This window comes from Phalacrocorax aristotelis, chromosome 1 (genome assembly GCF_949628215.1).
Source record: "Phalacrocorax aristotelis chromosome 1, bGulAri2.1, whole genome shotgun sequence".
NCBI classification, from domain to species: domain Eukaryota; kingdom Metazoa; phylum Chordata; class Aves; order Suliformes; family Phalacrocoracidae; genus Phalacrocorax; species Phalacrocorax aristotelis.
In genome coordinates, this window is record NC_134276.1 from 211,205,811 (window position 1) to 211,223,365 (window position 17,555).

The window sequence follows — 17,555 nt, forward strand, 5'->3', positions numbered from 1 at the left end:
CCTCGCTGGTGAGCCATCCGTTTCCTCTGGATTGTGCCCAGGGCGTGGGCTATGTCAGGGACCAAATTAATCCCAGTATAGCTCTGTCGTATTTGTCTTCTGGACTCAACCATGTAATGGTGTAATGATTTACCCGCAAATAGCAAATGATGGCATTTTATGCATGGCAGTTGGCTTCTGCATAGGAATAAAACATATTCATAGACTGAACTGGACCAGACTAGAAAGCTTTTAACGAAGATTATGGCAGCCTGGGAGAACTTCTCTTCATCAGGGAATTCTGCAAGGCACTGTTACTATTTGGAAGCTGCTGGAAGCTGCTAGAAGCTGCTGGTGTTCTTGTGCACACAGTGTCTTTGCCTCCAAGGGAGATATTTTCTAAGAAGACAAATTTGCTCTTGCAGCTTTAAAACACCCAAAGAGAGATTGGGGGTTGGGATGGCATATGTACAAAATTAAGTTGATGGTTTTGACTTACTTTTAATGGATAGCTCATGCCTAGAACTAGCCAGTGCAGTGTTACTGTGTCTTTTGCTGTTAGCCTTTCCACTCCAGTGTTATATTACATCTGACATCACTCTCATTCATTCCATAGTACCCACAGAAAACGGAGACCTACTTTTGAGTTTCTTCCCCTGAGTGAAGCTTTTTTTCCCCTTGCATAGTGATCGTCATTCGTTTAACTGCAGTTACAGGGGTGGCTTCTCAAGAGAAGAGACTCTTTGTTCTGTTATGTCCCCATATTTAGTGGTGGATATATCTTAGGACAAATCAAGGCCATGCAGAGCCCCATGACTCCAGAACTGGCCTGCTGTCTCTCCCAAGAGAAGAGCTTAGTCTACATTTTAGGTGCTTCAAACCATAAGGGTAGAACCAGAGCTAAACATTTCCAGTGTACACGATCCAGATCCACCTGTACTTAGAATTACACAAAGCTGTTGGTGCTCTTCTGCGAAAGTGTTAGACTTTTAGGAAAATTAAAAAAAAAAACAACGACACAAAAACCAACCAACAAACAAAAAAAACCCAATCAACCAACCAAACTCATTAAGAACATACCAGCTCTGTTATCAAGCATCTTGCCTAGGGGCCAAATTGAGGAGTCTGTGCTAGGGCAGGGATCCCATGGAAAGCAGATTTTAGGAGTGGAACTGCTAAATGTGTGAAAGCCAGTGCTGAGCCACTCTCATATTCATTTCAAAGACCACTCAGTGAGCATGAATATTGCCATCTGTATTGTTTTATGAAAGTTGGCAGCACAGCGGGGACAAGTCATTCCATCAGGATCTTAGCCAAGAGACATCTTAGGACTATGGATCCATACAACAGTTAGTATATGAGTGACCTCTCCTGTTCTGGAATTGTAATCCGTAGGGGAAATCCATACGGGAAAATTCAGCATTCAGTGTCTGAAAAGTGAGTGTGTGAAAGCGAGACTGACTATGGGGTTATACCCTTCTTTGTGGTAGTAATGAAAGGTTTGTCACACTGAGTTACAACTTGAAATGGACTGGAAGGCCAGATGCCTCAAAAGTTAGGAATGGTCATTAACTGACCATGGATTTTCTACTGGTTTTCTTCCCCTGTGGAAGTCAGATGCTGGCAACAGGTTGAAAAAGTTTCCCAGCACTTAAAGAGTTCCCATGTCCATCCCCGAATCTGATCTGAGCAGAAGGAAATTGGGGAAGAAATCAACCCCAGCCAGCTGGCTGAAGGTGGAAAGGCCCCATGTGTCTTTTACCAGCAGTTCCAGTTCTGCCTTGGGAACTAAAGCAAGGGCTGAAGGAATGGTTGTGAAAAGACCCGCCCATAGACAGGGTTATATTTTGATAATCTGGGGGCGAACAGAGGCTTTCTGAGCCATCCATACCATAAACAGAATGCTCCCTCTCCCCTGCTGCCATGAGGTGGAAAGCAGAGATAACTAATGCTGTACCATACTTAATTACAAATGTGTTCATTTTTAATGGACTGGGTGCCCATGACACCTACTATATCATTGGTAAAGGTTTGTCTGTGTTTGCAGGTACCTTTCTTGCATTACCTCTCCCAAGCATTGCAGCAGAGAAAGCTTAGGTTGGTGCTGGGAGTCCTAATTGGGGAGATAGTAATGCAAGTAACTGGATGTGCCAGATGTTCATTACAGAGAAATCTGTTTACTGTATCAGGATTTAGTAATCATGTGGGGTTTTCCCTCTAGTCAAAGTAAATGTACAATTCAACCATGCTGGGTGACTACTGAAGACATGAAGCTTCAGGCAAGAACAGTAAATGGTAGTTTGTGAAGAGAAGAAGCAACAGAGGAATCATTTTCACCTTTTATGTGACCATCAAATTGTTTTTACCCTTAACATGCCTGCAGCAATGCTGACGGAGAGCATGCCCACCAAGGATGCTGTGGTTTCCAGATTGCTCTAAAAGTACATTTAAAGGACGCGTGCCTTTTTAAGCAAAGGCTTCTTGGAAGAACTGTGCTGAAAAATAGGAGGTTTCACAAGCTTTGCAGTGTGAAATTCTCCTCCCTTATTTAAATCTCTGCAGCACTGTTGAAGCTACATCTTTTGACATACATTTCCTTGGGGTTTGACATTGTTGAACATTGATGTCCAGTGTCTTTACTCTCTTCCATAATGAAAGACCAAAAATTTCACAGCACTGTGTCAGAGAAGGATGATTTTATAAGGATTTTTTTAGCATTCATTCAGAATAAATTGTTTCTGCCCTTGTACGCTTGCACAGCTAACTGAAGCCTCTCTGTCTTCAGGTTGTCATCTAGTGCTTCTCTGGAAGCTTTCCACTGAGAACAACATAGGAATCTAGGAAGCGATCAGAACTGCTTGGGCAGCTGTGAACTGCCCCATGGCTGATCTTGTGCAATATTGTTTTATGAGACTCTGCTAATATCCATTTATATAGCTTTAAAGCTACACATGAAAGTAAGAGGGAGTGCCATGTGTCTTGCGGGGAAGGCAGGATACCTGGCAACAGGATAGGAGTGATATTAGTTCTCATCTTAGAATTAGCTTCCCCTAATGGCCTTCTAAAGCCCTGGTCACTTGGTTGTTGGTGAAACTCATTCCCCGCCGCAGGGGGTTTACAGTGCAGACAAACCAAGTCAGATTAGAGTCACAGCTAAAGTCCGGGAGGAACAAAGGATGGGGATGAAGGAAGGAGGGCTTGCTTGACTAGTTGGTTTTACAGAGGTGCTCTGAGACCTTAAGAGGACCATGAAATTGTACCTCACAACATGAGCTGCATGGCAAAGGGCAGGAACCTAAGTAAAGTGTGGAGACTCAGGCAGCAAGAAGGTCAGATGAAAACAGAGCTAGTAGGGGTTGAGATAAAGGTTGTTGTATTTTTGTCAGGGAAGGAAGCATTTTGCTCTGACTCACACAAGCACAAGGAAGGCAAAATTACTCTCTTTGTGTAAATCTTTGAGGTGAGAGAGGCGCAGAGCATAGAGACGCTGTTTGTTCATGGAAAGCAAAATTGGCCAGGCTTTGCAGTGAATTCTCATCCTCAAACAATGGCCTTGTGGGATTAGCAATCCCTAGTTAGGGAACCACCAGCATGGGTCTCATCTCTTTCTCTTCTGGATGTTTGTCATGCTGTTAATTTATATGAACAAGCTCAGCAAATAAAATTCACTTCACTGGTGGATCTTTTCCCAGGAATGAATATACGTGTTCTCAGGGTAGCTCCACCAGCTCAACAGTGACAGCTCACTGCAGAAGCCGTCACGCTAAATCAGAACATCTCTCACGTGGAAAGGCTATTCTTTCAGAAAGGCATGGAAAAAATGTGAAATAAATCCTCAATACTCAAATACACTGCGGGACACAGTTTGTGTCTATGGCCCGGCAGTATTCCCACAAAGGAATGCCTGTGTCCAGCAATGTCTGGCATGTGTTCATACGTACTGGCTAGGCTGAAGTCAGCATGGGAGCCAGGGGGGCTCAGGACTCACAATACTGAGGGCAGCCGTTTTGCCAGGTTACCTCAGTTACTACAGATCAAAGTGCCTTTAAATAAGAGACCAGCACTGAAACACAGAATGCAAAGCTCTTGTGAATCATTGCTTCCTTTAACCTGAAGGAACGTAGCTCTGTGTGCACCGGTGGTGGTCCAGGTCAGAGGCACGTGGGACAGATGTCTGAGATGGGACTCACCACAGCAAACCTGAGATGTTTACCTGGCTCTGTGTCAGGGCTAATTAGCACAGCCTCCCTATATAACCACTGGAAAGAAGTAGGCACCTTTCAGGAACAATTCATCTGACTTATTTTAGATGACTCTTCTGAAATTCAATAAGTTGCAGTCTAAAATATCTCTGTCTCTCCTCTGATCTCAGACCCCCACTCAGAAGTAGGCATCTACATTGTAGCTACGTCTTTTCACCTGATGAATCCCCTCCATGTGCATCAAGGGCAGCCTATAAATTCAGATTATTATTTCAAACAGCATTGGTGCAGTCAGGGTTGAGAGGCATTTCCCATTTACAAGGCTTTGCCTGACTACCTGAACAGAACTGGACCAGATTTCAGCTGCTAATGAGGCCTTAAGCTATTTTAGCTTTTCAGCCTTCCTTTATATCCAGTCTTTAAAGCCGTGTTCCATTAGAAAAGGACTAATGTTAAAAATAAAAGAAGCAGGAGTCCGTTTAGAAACAGTTGACCCTGGAAGGGAGAGAAACAGTGGTTGCTAATATGGATTGTTCATAGGGCTAGATGGACCTTACAACTTGTTGCTGGAATGCATTGCTGCCTCCCACATCAGCCAGAAGACACGTATGGGGTGCAGATTCATGGCATGCTGCTCCCAACTTGCCCGACTCACATGGCGATTCCAGCACACCAGGGTTGTGTGTGCCATTCATTTCTACTCAGCTTTGCATCTCTCTGAGAAATTAGGTTAGGGGGTGGTGATGACAGCAGCCTGCTGCGGCAGGAAGAGCGGAATAGAACCACACTAAATCAACCAGAGCAATTTATTTGTCTCACATGTAATGGGCTGTGTTTCTCCATCCACAGTTTTCCCCACCAGAGAGGGGCATGTGGATGAGCGGCATTCCTGAGCAAGGCAGGTGGGATGAGGGGAAGGCAGTGGGAAGCTGATGCCACGGTGAGGGAAGAAAGATGGTAGCAGAAGTATCCTTCCCCCACACCACCAGCTACTGTCTCTCCCCACCGACGGGGGAGAAGGAGCAGCCCTCTCTCTGCCTCATGGTGTGAGACAGGGGTTTACAGGAACTGGGGAGAGAGGCCCGAGGAGATTAGCAAACATATATTTTGCAGCCAGGGGTGAGGGAAAGAAGCAGCAGAGTTTGGTCTCATCTATGGATATGTTTCATCTCACCTACTAGCAGCCAGGAGAAGACGCTGGGGAAAAGTCATATCTACACAAATTCCTCTGCTCCTCTGCTCTCCCTGGTCAGCTGCAGACCCCTCTGCAAGGCGAGCTGCAAGGGGGCTGTGGTGGACCCACTTTGCCATGGAGCTTGATCATCCCAGGAGAGTTCAGGGAACTGCCCCGAGATGTTTCAGCACCTTGCTGTGCTCCACCCTCATCCTCATGGCTAGCCATCTCTGAGCTCCTTCCAGCTGTGCTGTCTCCCTCACCCACTCTCACTACCAGCACCAAGCTGGTAACTCCCCACACCAAGTTCCCAGGCAGTTTATGCTACATATAAGGGAGACAAGGAGACATCTCCCGCTCACATTATATCTCTGCAGCTCCATGCACTGCTGGGGTGCTGCAGAAACAATAGCAAAAATCAGAATATTAAACCCTCATAACCAACCCAGCCCAACCAAGCTACTTTCAGGGGTTCCCGTGAGCCACTCTGTCTATGAAGTCTGGCAACACTGTGTGCCATAACCCAGATCTCTTTGTACAGCATGTGTTTTGCTGGTTGGCGTGCATCAGCTGTGTGTACACTAAGGAGGGAGATCTCAAAATCCAGCAGCCCTGCAAACCCCCTCCTCCCACCCAGCCGTGGTGTATAAATACAGCCACTCAGACCTTGTTTGTGCTGGAAGACAAGGCTCCCTGCAGACAATTTATTGCAGCCTTCTTGGGGTGGCCCCCTGCTCTGTTCGCCAGGGGGAAGGTGTAATAAATTGCCTGCAGGGAGGCTTTGCTCCTCAGAGTCTCTTTAGAGATATGAGAAACTTCTGTCCAGTCGGAAGATTTAGTTGTGTGAAAATTGACCTTTGCTTGAGGAAGGGAACTAATGGGGCTCTCCTACTTAGCACACAGCTCTGAGCTAAGCCATCCATTACACACACATCTTAATAGCAGTCTGGCTCTTGAGTCCCATAACATCATTTCTGTTTTCTGCTTAACTGGGCATATATTTGTATAAGTGAGCTGTGTTTAGAGAAGGGGATAAGTTGGTTTTCCTTTCCATTCAGCCACCTGAGGGGAAAAAAAAAAGCAGCATTCTAAAAATTTGTTTTTGAGCCACATTTTGAATGTGTTGATGCTGGCAGCATTGTCTTGTCTAATTTTGGGAAGCATTTAGACAGCATGATAGGTACCATGGAGAAATGATGGATGCTGTCAGTGTAGGATTTGTACCTAATTTGGATCAAGCAGCAATAGCTATGTCAATGCCTACACACAGATTCTCTGGCTGGGTGAGAGTCATGCAGACATTGTTTCCATTTTCATTGCAATTTGTGCATTTATACCTTACACCAGTGGGTGTGATTTGCTGTCACCAGTGAAGCAAGCAGAAAGGTCTGCTGTGAGGGGTCCCATCGCCGTGGCTTTGAACGAACAGGGAGAGCCAGTGAGCAAGTAAACCCCATGCCAGCTTTCACAGCCAAATCATACCTTTGTGAGCTGCTGACAACACAGTGGAATGGCTGGAGGGATTTCTGTTCCTGAAAGGGTTTGGGATCCTCAGATGAAAGATGCTCTAAAAATACTGAGGGATGGTGTTATGCCAGTGCACCCAGCGAGTTACCTCTAATAGTCAAGATGTCACTCTTGGTAAGGATCAACGAGCAGGAAAGATCTGGCTGGAGCTCAGGAGAGTGTGGGGAAATTCCCCTGGTGACTGAGGGAAAGGAGGAGAGGAAGGCAGTGTGCTGCTGGGATCCGGTCGCTGCTCTTGCCTCATACTTGGGACAGGTAACCTCACCACTCCAAGGCAAGAGGAGCTGCAACAGCGTTTTTGTACAAAGCTGCACTTCTCTTGCAAGCTAGGCTCCACAGGACACTTCAGGGGAGGAGAGATTTGCAGAATATATTGAGCTGGCTGCTGCTCTTATGCCTTGGTCAGGCCTGATACCCCTCCTGGTGAGAGGGCAGAGGCTTCGCTGTGCTGAGGGCAGAGCCTTTCCACATGGTGCTTGATGCTGTAACCAAACAACAGGGAGGAATGTACCTGCATTAATTCCTTTCCTCTCTATGTTCATCCTGGAGCACTTTGCAGTTTGTAAAGACTCCCAGGATGTATAGACTGGAAAAGAACTGGTCTCTGTATATTCCAAGTAGATGGCTTAGTATTTTGTACATGGAGAAGATGATGCATAGGAATGAGCAAATATCCCCAAAACACATGGTTTCCCAGGAGTTCAGTGGGTCTTAGAAACTCTGCGAAAAATGGATGGGTGGTGAGTAAAGGTGCAAACAGCTTCATAGTACAGTGCAGCCGGTGGGAAAAAGAGGGAACAGACTGAGGTTAAACAGCACCCACAGCTTTGTTAGCTGCAATTCCCTGTATTCCTGGAATTACATTCACCTCCAGTTTTGTGGCTTCCCTGCGTTGAGGTAAAAGTCAACAGAGGTCTCTCTTGCTGCGTCCTGTCCCCTGCATACCAATCCCTGGAGCTGGGCAAGGGGGGCCTGAGCACGGCACAAGCACAGGGGACAAGACATGGGATCAGAATCAAAATGAATGCAGAGGGGGACATAAATGGGGCTTTTTAGCTCCTCTGATTTTCATTCCTGGCTGATTACTTAACAGGCCAACTATTTAGCATGACCATTGTCCTCTTTAAGTGTCAGCACATAAGAGCGTGCACCCAGGACTATTAGCAAACAGGGCTGCAACATAAAAGGAGCTCTGCAGCCCGAGCTGCTCAGAATACTCATTTAGCACGAGACACTGGACATAATGACATCTGCATTTAAGTCCATTATACCAATGCATGTGATTTTTCTTTTCCTGGTTAGCAAATGGCCTCATATTTTTCAAATCATCCTCTGAGGTTTTAAATGACATGGTGAGGGATAATGAGCCAGACCCCAGGATAGATGAGGCAGAAAAGGGGTCTCCTCCTTTGTCCATTGCTTTGTAATAATGACATAAGAGGCTCTGCTGACAGCTCTGTCCTGCGTCCTAACCGGAATGGAGTCAGCCAGATGGGAAGGACATGGAAGACACCTCTGCCCATTTCATTCCATCCTCTCAGGTCTGAGTGTATTTCCCATCTAGGGCAGGAGGAAACACTGGGGAAGGTGACTGCACATCAAAACCAAATTCTATCTTCTTCCATGAAATCCAGTCTTACCCTTTATTCTCCTTTTTAATGGGAAAGATAATGTTTTCACCAGGGAAGAGAAGAGCCACTTGGATTGTTATTCTGTGATTTTTCCCCTTTCCTACTTTTAAGAGGCCCAAGAGGGGTGTTTTGCCGCTCTGCACAGAAACAGTATCACAGGCCTGGAGGGAAGGTACCCTTCTTGCCAATACTGAGCCACCAGCTCCTGACCTTTGGAAAAGGCAGGAACTCACCCAAAAATCACTGCCACACTGCTACCAGCCACCTTGATCAGGATCCTCAGTGCCATCCTTGGCCTCCCTGTCACTGCTCACCTCTGTTTTGACTAGCCCTCTCACACAGCACTGTACCAGCATGCCAGAGCCACACGCCTTGGCATCTCCCCTGCCCAGCTGCCTCCTGTGGCCACCCCACTGCCTTCCTCTGAAAGCAGCAAGATATTTGAGGAGTGAGGCTTGGTAGAACAGTAACAAGAGTGCTTTGCTACACCCTTGCCGTTCTGGGCTCTCAGATGGCAAAGAGACCCTTTGTCCTCTTTCAGGGCTTCAGTTGCGACTAGTTTTTCTCGTACAGGCACTCCTGAAGAAGATGTTGTTCCTCAGTGAAACCAAGTGCTGAAACCTTTCTGAGGTCTTCCAAAGTCCTTTCAATGTTTTCTTTTATTTTTCTTAGAAGAAAACACCATGGCACCAGAACAGGAGTTTTGGAGTGTTTCCTTTTGTTGAAAAAATGGTCTTCTTGTTGGTTAAAAGCCTTTTGGACTAGCTGGTTCCCGCCAGAGTCAAATATCACAAGAACTAGGATGATACCACTGTCCCAGGACAGATCTACAACTGAAGTAGACGAGACATCCATTTGCTGTGGTCATGCTTCAAAATATCATTGTGTCAAAGACCACAGTGAAATATGTTTACCATTTGGCAGGTTCTGCTTGGAAATAAACACATGGGTGTGTGATCTCAAATGCTGTAAGAGTACATTTGCACAGTCAGGAACTCGATTGCTCAGAGCCTGGTCCCTGCTAGGAGGTACATGGCCGAGTTCAGGCAGACAGGATATGATCAGGGCTCTGTGTGTGTTAGTGGCAATGCTAAATATTTTTTATTTGACGTTTTCTTTTGGTGTGTGGAAATTCGGTGCGCTGCTCATTTCAGCTCTCACTGGCCACACAAGCACACCACTAGCTCAGGTGCTTTTGGAGGCCATTTCCCTGATCGTCCCGAGGCCTCCTACCCCACTGCAAGGACAAAGCACTAGTTATCAAGCACCTTCCCAACACTGCTAAATTTGAGCATCTGCACACACACAACCGGGCTCGCATATGAGGCTGGCGGCAGCAGCCAGGAATTCTCCATCTCCTGAAGAACCAGTAATCAAACTGGTGAGTCAGGCATTTCCCCCTGCTGCAAGTCAGAGGTGGGCATGTGTGTAACGCAAGGGAGAAACTACAGTAGTGCCAGTTTTCCATCACCCAAGGATCAGGAGTTTCCACAGCTGCTTCTCACGGGCACTGCTATATAAATGTCTGTGCTTGGCTGGTTACGATGGGAATTGCCATTCATCATGGCATGACGGGGCTTAAGCTGTCTCAGAGCAAGCTGTCAGTTAACCAATGCTTAATATAGAGCAGGCTGATCAGTACGAGGCATGTCCTCGCAGCTAAAAAGCCTTAAATGTTTCAGATGCAGCAGCTTCTGAAGTCTTCCAATATGCCTTCTGCAGTACTTATTACTGACTTCCTGCCATTCAAAGGGAGCAGACAAGATAGACACTTTGTGTTCATTACCCACTGTAATATTCACCGGGCTATTTAATTAATGCTTAGAAAATGTACTTGATGAATTATAAGTTTCTTGGGGTGGGGACGGATGGGCAATGCAGAAATAGATTAACACTGGCTGATCTTTTAAACCTTTTCAAAAATTATTTTTCCGGTTTTTACACTCACAAAGTCTTCTGGGGTGTTCCGCCTTCCTGCAGGCACCTCATTTCTCACAGCAACAGTTGCTGGCTATCAAGGAACCTCTTGTAGGAGCTGCTTGAGGCAAAGCTGTTTGTTGGCTAGATTGCAAGAGATGTAGGTAGTGGAGCAGAGGTGTCGGACACATTGATTGTACTGCCTGTTTCTCTGTCCAGCCCATCCATTATTTCCTGGGTATATCAGTTTCACAGCACATGGAGGAACGCTGCTCTCAGGGGAGCCCTTCACAGAAATCTGAGAGTTGCCCCTTAAAACTGACGGTCTTGAAACATGCTGTAAGAAAGGGCTTATAAGCTTAACAGGCAAAACAGACAGAGGGGCGCAGAGGAGGGAGGAGTATTTTCTAAACACAACACAACACCCCCAATCAGCTAAATGATTTTCTGAAGGTCATGAAGGAAACCTGTGTCCGAGTCAGGAATTTAACCCAGATTTTTTGCTTGGTTCATTGCCTTAGCAGCTGGATGCCTCTTCCTGCCTCCTTAGTCACTCACATTGGTCACTGCAGAGTGCGGTTTCCCTCACTGTATTTGTGAAAGACGGTAAGAGAAGGAGGTCTGACAAGGTCCATGATCAGTGCAGAAAAACATGTCTTTTCCCCCCCTTTCTGTTGTTGCAGCACCGGCTGTGAATTCAGGGGAGTCTGCTCCAGTTCGGGTTTTCTGAGCTTGCCACACAGAAAATCCCATGAGAGTTCTCTCTGCAAATCTGTTTTCTTTTAAGTAGCACCAATTTCCCGGTGCACATGCTTTGCATTTGTCTGGGTCTGTGTGTGAGAGCCAGTAGCTACCCAGCACACTCTCCACTCTGGAGATCACTTGAGAATTGGGATTTCTTTGTGAAGATGAAGTATCATGTGCAGGCTCTGTGCTCTGAGAGACTCAATTTTTGTACAGAAAATTATCTGTGTGTGTGTCTATGTGGAAAGCCTTGGGAAAAGATCCTTGCAGCTTTAAGAAATGCAATATTGCCCTCTAGTGATGGTGAGGGTGGTCTCATTTGATCTGATGAAACAAAAAGCATTTTTGGCTAACCTTCACTGGGATCCAAAAAAGAAATAAATATTCCTGTTTTTCCTGACCCTGGAATTAAAGATCCTACCGTCACAACTTGGAGAGCACTGGTAGTGGTGATAAGCAGAGGAGGTTCTTCAAGAACCACAGAATATGTAAAATTATCATTTTTCTTCACGGATGCAGCAGATGGAAAGCCAGCTGCACTCAGAGAGCAGATCGAGTAAGAAGGTTCCTTTTTTAACACAGCATCTTTTTTGCATTTCTAAAGCCAAGTATATTTTTATTTGCCAAAAAAAAAAAAAAAGAGAGAGGCAGTTGCAAGGACAGGAGGAGAAACCCACTGGAAACTAGAAAAAACATTCAGAAAAAGTTCGTGTGCTTCATGATCCCTACAATCAAATGGTTTTATGAGCCAGGTTTTATTTTTATTTCTCATTTAAAATAAATGAATGCTCATTTGAATGCTTCTGGAATGAGAGAAGGAGGGATAATAGCAGGAACACTTCAGCAGATGAACAAGAAGAGCTCAAAATGATTCTCTCACTCTAGTAAGCAAATAGTTGGTTGCATCTGTCAGGAAATAAGCTGTTTTGAAGGGTCTTCAGGAGACACTTAGGAGCACTACAAAGCTTTGCCCTTTACCCCTAAGAAGGTTACATTTAAGACCCTCAATTCTGCAAATAGCTCAACATGGACAATCCCTCCAGTGCCTGTGTGAAGCCCCAGGAGTGTCAGCAGGTCTCTCAGCTCCACTCCCGGAGTGTAGGGTCAGGGAGTAAGGTTTCCTTGTAACTGGATCTCAACCCAGATTTCTAAGGTATCTTGTTTTTTTAAGTTCCTGATGCAGACAGCATTTCCCTGGCACTCTCCCTATTCTAATTGCCTCTGACAAGGCACGATAGTACTGGAATTTATGTAAGGAACATTGCTGCCACTCTACTGCAACTTAAAGATCACTATAAAGAAGGGTTGGCAGATAGAGGTTTTTTTTTCCTTACTTGAAACGTAAAGTAAATGCAAAATGCACCTTAATTATTCACTGAACCTATCCAGGCTTTCTCTGCTACTACAGGAACACATAACATACATAACCTCTGATGGTATCCTGAGCTTTTTTCCCCAAAAGGTCACAAGGCAGAATTAAGGGCTGGAGTTGATTCAAGCCAGTGGCAAAACTCCCATGGAGTTCACTGCCAAAGGATCAAACCTTCAAAGCAGGCAGGACACAGAGAACGGAATTGATTCATACATATCATGGGCTTTCAACATAATTGCAAATATTATGGTGATCGGCTAATGCAAGAGAGTGGGTTTTTCTGACACTAGGGTTTAAGAACCCTTTCTACAGAGTTCTGCGAATTCATCTCCTCTCAAAAAAAAAAAAAAAAAAAGATTATTCGCATTCTCAGTCACCCCCAGCATTGCAACTCACAGTACTGGTAAATTGTGCAAGGTCCCTAACTGTTGCTGGTTGCTTACTCTGCAACCACAGCTTCTATGTGCTAGCTGCTAAAATATGTAAAGAAGCCTTTATAAAATTTGCCTTATGCAAACCTGAAGTTGAGAGGAAGGAACCCGGAGTGGATTTCTATCAGTGAACATTTTACAAGATGCAGGTCAACAGCACAGAAATGGGCAGGTTAGATAAAGGAGTGAAGAAGAAATGTCAAGATGTGATGGAGTATGAAGGGGAGTTTACTATCAAACAGAATAAAGGATTATTTGAAATTTAAAAACAAATCAAAGGATTATTTAGAAACAAAATCACCCATTTGATGATCCAGTTCTTTTGGTATGGCTGGGATGGTGGTGACAGGTCACATCCTGGAGCATGCACAAGCATCTTTCATCACCCCAGCCTGTCATAAGCAAAGAAACTTCATTTTTAGTATAGTCAACATGACTCTGTTGACCACATTTTTCACGTAATGAGTGCATTTTCATGTTTTACCCTAGTTCCCCCTGTGTCTCACTTCTCTTGCTTTCCCTTTCAGGTTCTACATTGAAAGCATCTCCTATCTAAAGGACAATGCCACCATTGAGCTGTTTTTCTTGAATGCCAAGTCCTGTATCTACAAGGTAAGGACTCAGGAAGCTCTGGGTGGCACTGGGGTGGGCTGAGACACCTGGGTCTGGATCCTCTGACCCAAAATTTACACTGGTCATACCCGGACTTTGTGATAATGACCTCCTCCCACCTGCTCTCACCCCTCTGTCTCTAACGTCCCTGGACAGCTTCCCTGTCAGAGATGGGTTCTGAGGTAAAGCACCCTTGGAAGTAACTCTTGTGGTTGGTAGGAGGGAATCTGCAGCTGCTTAAACGATGAACTGGCTAGTATTTAGAAAGAAATGTCTGGGTTTGTGTGAAAAAAAAAAGCGCCGGTGGAGAAGCTGTGGGGGCCCGCTCTGGGCTGAGGGCTGTGGTTAGCGGTTCCCGCCCGAAGAGGGCGGCAGTGGCCGCGCTGGCTGCGGCGCGGGCGCCATCTTCTGGGCCAGGCGGCGGGGAGCGGGAGCGTGTGGGGGGTCATGTCCGTGAGAGGGTGCGTGCTTGTGTCTGTGAGACTGTACCTGGGTGAGAGAGTGTGCAAGGGAATTGTGAGAGTGTGTGAGGTTCTGTGAGTGCGAGAGTGGGGGAAGGCATGGCGGGCTGAGTGTGTGAGGGGTGTGTGACTGCATGTGTGTGTGACTGTGAGTTTGTGCATCTGGGAGAGAGTATGTAACTGTGTTAGGGGTGCATATCATAGAATGTCCTGAGCTGGAAGGGACCCACAAGGATCATCGAGTCCAGCTCCTGGCCCTGCACAGGACAGCCCCAAATTCAAACCGTGTCTCTAAGGGCCTTTTCCAAGTGCTTCTTGAATATCGCCAGGCTGGTGCCGTGATGCCTCCCTGGGGAGCCTGTTCCAGGGCTCCACCACCCTCTGGGGGAAGAACCTTTTCCTAATGCCTAACCTAACCCTCCCCTGGCACATCTCCCTGCCATTCCCTCGGGTCCTGGTGTTGGTCGCAAGAGAGAAGAGATCAGCGCCTGCCCCTCCTCCTCCTCCCCTTGTGAGGAAGCTGCAGACCGCCATGAGGGCTGCCCTCAGCCTCCTCTTCTCCAGGCTGAGCAAACCAAGGGACTTTAGCCGCTCCTCGTATGGCTTCCCCTCTAAACCCTTCACCAACTTCGTGGCCCTCCTCTGGACACTCTCTGGTAGCTTTATATCCTTAATGTACTGTGGCGCCCAAGCTGCGCACCGCACTCGCAGTGAGGCCATGTTTGTGCCAGTGTGACTGAGACTTTCTGGGCCAGGGGAGTGAGCATGCGGGTGTACAAGGGGGTGGGGAAGGGTGTCTGTGGAGTGTACTGAAGACCGTCTTGTACAAACACAAGCCATGCATGGAGAGATGTTTTTGTACCAGAAATAGCCCTGCCTTGTAGGCTATTGAAAATACCGGCCTGCTGCCACCAGCACTGTAACTCAGAGCTGCTCCTTGCAAGGCACTCTGTGCACCAGACACGGGCGTCCTGGCATGGCCTCCACTCCCCCGCCGGAGTGCCATGGCAGAGCTGCGAAGCTGACCCCTCCAATGCCACTAGCCAACCGTACAAGTGAAAGGGCAGGGTCCAGAAAATTAAGCAGACCCAGAACCCGCTGAGGTGGAGTCTGGCTGCGTGCGGACTTGGCCAGGTGAGCTGGACGGGCGGCTGGACTGTGTGGGACTGGGAGAGGTTTTTCAGCAGCTGGGATTCCCTGGGAGGATCCTTCCTACCTCCCTCTGTGCTGGCAGAGGCCATTCCTGGTGACTCACCTCCATCTGCCAGGGAGGAAGTGGTATGAGAAGACAGCTGTAGTCAGGGAGTGATCATAGCACCATCCCACAACCCTCAGCAGGTTTATGACCTGCTAAGCCGACTAGCTTACACCAAGTCTGGAGCCTCGCTTCCTGACATCTGCATGTCCTAAATGCAGGGACAAACTCTGCATCTCCTAAAATGCAGGGTAGGTGCCAGAAAATGCCTTTTTCTTCCAGTGCCCAGGAAAGAGGCAGGGCTGCTGAGCTGAGCTGCAATTAGATGTGCTTAGTCAGCCCTCTCTAGCAGCAAGCTCAGTGAGCATCACATTTTGGTTCCTGGGGAAAGTTCCTTTTTGGAGTATTGCCAGGAAAAGCTTACAGTGTTGTTCTTTTTTTGGAGAAAGCTTAATAAGAAGAAGAGGAAAAAAAAAAAAAAAGAGTGCCTACAGATCTAGGTTGGTCTATTTTAGTCTGACCTCTCCTGAAACCATTACTTTGCACATCCGAGCTGACTGTCATCTTCATCCAAAAATAGCCCTGCTGGATTCCCAGTCTCCCATGCGGGTCCTTCCCCATTTGACTTCCAGCCACAGTAAGACATGCTATGCTATTAAAAAAGGCGCTGAATTTGAAAGTTGGATACAAGGTCTCTGCTAAGACACAGAGTGAGCACCCAGCCAGCATGCCTGGAAGATTCCTGTAGCTGTAGGAAAGGGGATTCAGTGTCTAAGCACAGCCAGTGCTTGTCATCCCTGTAGCTAGCCGGGGGTGTTGCATGGTCCCAAACCTTGAAAGCTTCCTTGTTGCACGCAAAGTTTCCTCACTGGACTCCCCATGGATGGCTTCACTCCAAGCTCCCCTGCAGCCTGGAAAGACTGTACTGCGTAGGACACAAGTGTAGTTCATAACACTATACTGGCACGTCAGACCTTGTTCTGCTGATTCTCCAGACTCACACCCTCAAACATCCCCATACACTGGGCTGCTCATGTTGGGAAAGAAGATGACTGTGGCCTGTTTAGACTGGGGCTACTGGTCCCTTGGGTTGCCAGCTGGCTCTGCGTCGGGTGCTGTACTCTGGCTGTGCCCATGGCTCCCCCATACACAGTCTGTGGTATAATGAGATATTCATGGACCCACACACCCAAACCCTCGCACAGGACCAGCAAGCCTCTGTTGCCCAGAAAGGCCAAGCCACGTTTGTACCACCAGACAAGACAGGGCTTGGCATTGGGCACTGTCCCCGATCAGTCAGGCTGTTTAATTACTAGCACGTTCTGGCACGGGTTTTGGTCTGTGTCAGCTAGCCCCGTCCCAGGCATTGCTTGGGCACTGCTCAGGGATGAGCACCTGTTCCCAAAAGGCAACACAGTGGAAGTAACGCCATCTGGGACCGGGGGAGGGACGAAGAGTGTTTAATCATGAGCTATACTGTGCCACGTACCCTTAGGGCCAGAGAACGGGCTCTGGCCCACTTTACCTACTAGTACAGACTTGCCGTAGCATCGACATGTAGTTGCAGAGGCTGGTTTGTCCGTGTGATGCCGGGTGCTTCAAGATGGGATGAAGACCAGGCACTCTGGTTCTACTCTGCGTCGCCCCTTGCTATAGGATATGCCTGACTACCCGAGCCTGGCCCTGCCTGCAGCTGAATCGACATCTTGCACCAGCTGCTTCCCTTGGCATATGCACATCGTTACTACCTATATGTAGCTGTATAACAACATCGTTAGTGCAGGTGCCTGCGAGAATCAGGCAGTTTAGCTGAACGGGGGAAGGTGTGTATATTGCCCGTAGCAGAGCTCGTCTTCACTCTCCAAGGTGTTGTTATGAAGGAGGTGAAGGAAGTGCTTATTTTAAAAAGCTGGCACTGGTGAAAGCCAAGGACACCTGGATCTTATCCTCTGGTTTGTTCCCTTTGTTTTTGATTTTGCCAGAGAGAAGCCAACGCAGCAATTGTGGCTTGTAAATGAGGTGTGGCCATGACTTGGCTGGAGCATGGATCACAGCAGCAATCTATATTTAGATCACTCGTTGCTTGCCAGATGAAGTAAAATATTAAAAACAGCAGTCTAAATAAATATAACAGAAGAGCTACCACAGGAGTGAGGTGAACAGTGACCCACTTTACATGGCCATGTATGTAGGAGGCAACGTAGGAGTTCTAGTTGCAGAATAGAGGCTTAAATAGTATCTCAGTAAAAGCCCACCATCTTCCCAAAAGCAGGGACAAGAGACTTGGGGAGAGCACACTTGGCCACAAGA

General features: G+C 47.0%; 1 protein-coding gene across 7 annotated transcripts in view; it reads left to right on the forward strand.

Annotated features, from left to right (window-relative positions):
* FRMD4A (FERM domain containing 4A) overlaps positions 1 to 17,555 on the forward strand; it is a 383,005-nt gene that overhangs the window by 286,553 nt on the left and 78,897 nt on the right. For all 7 annotated transcript variants that reach the window (XM_075081551.1, XM_075081548.1, XM_075081550.1 and 4 more), the window contains exon 5: positions 13,505 to 13,589. In XM_075081551.1, coding sequence (XP_074937652.1) covers positions 13,505 to 13,589 — 85 coding nt within the window. The remainder of the gene's footprint in view (positions 1 to 13,504; positions 13,590 to 17,555) is intronic.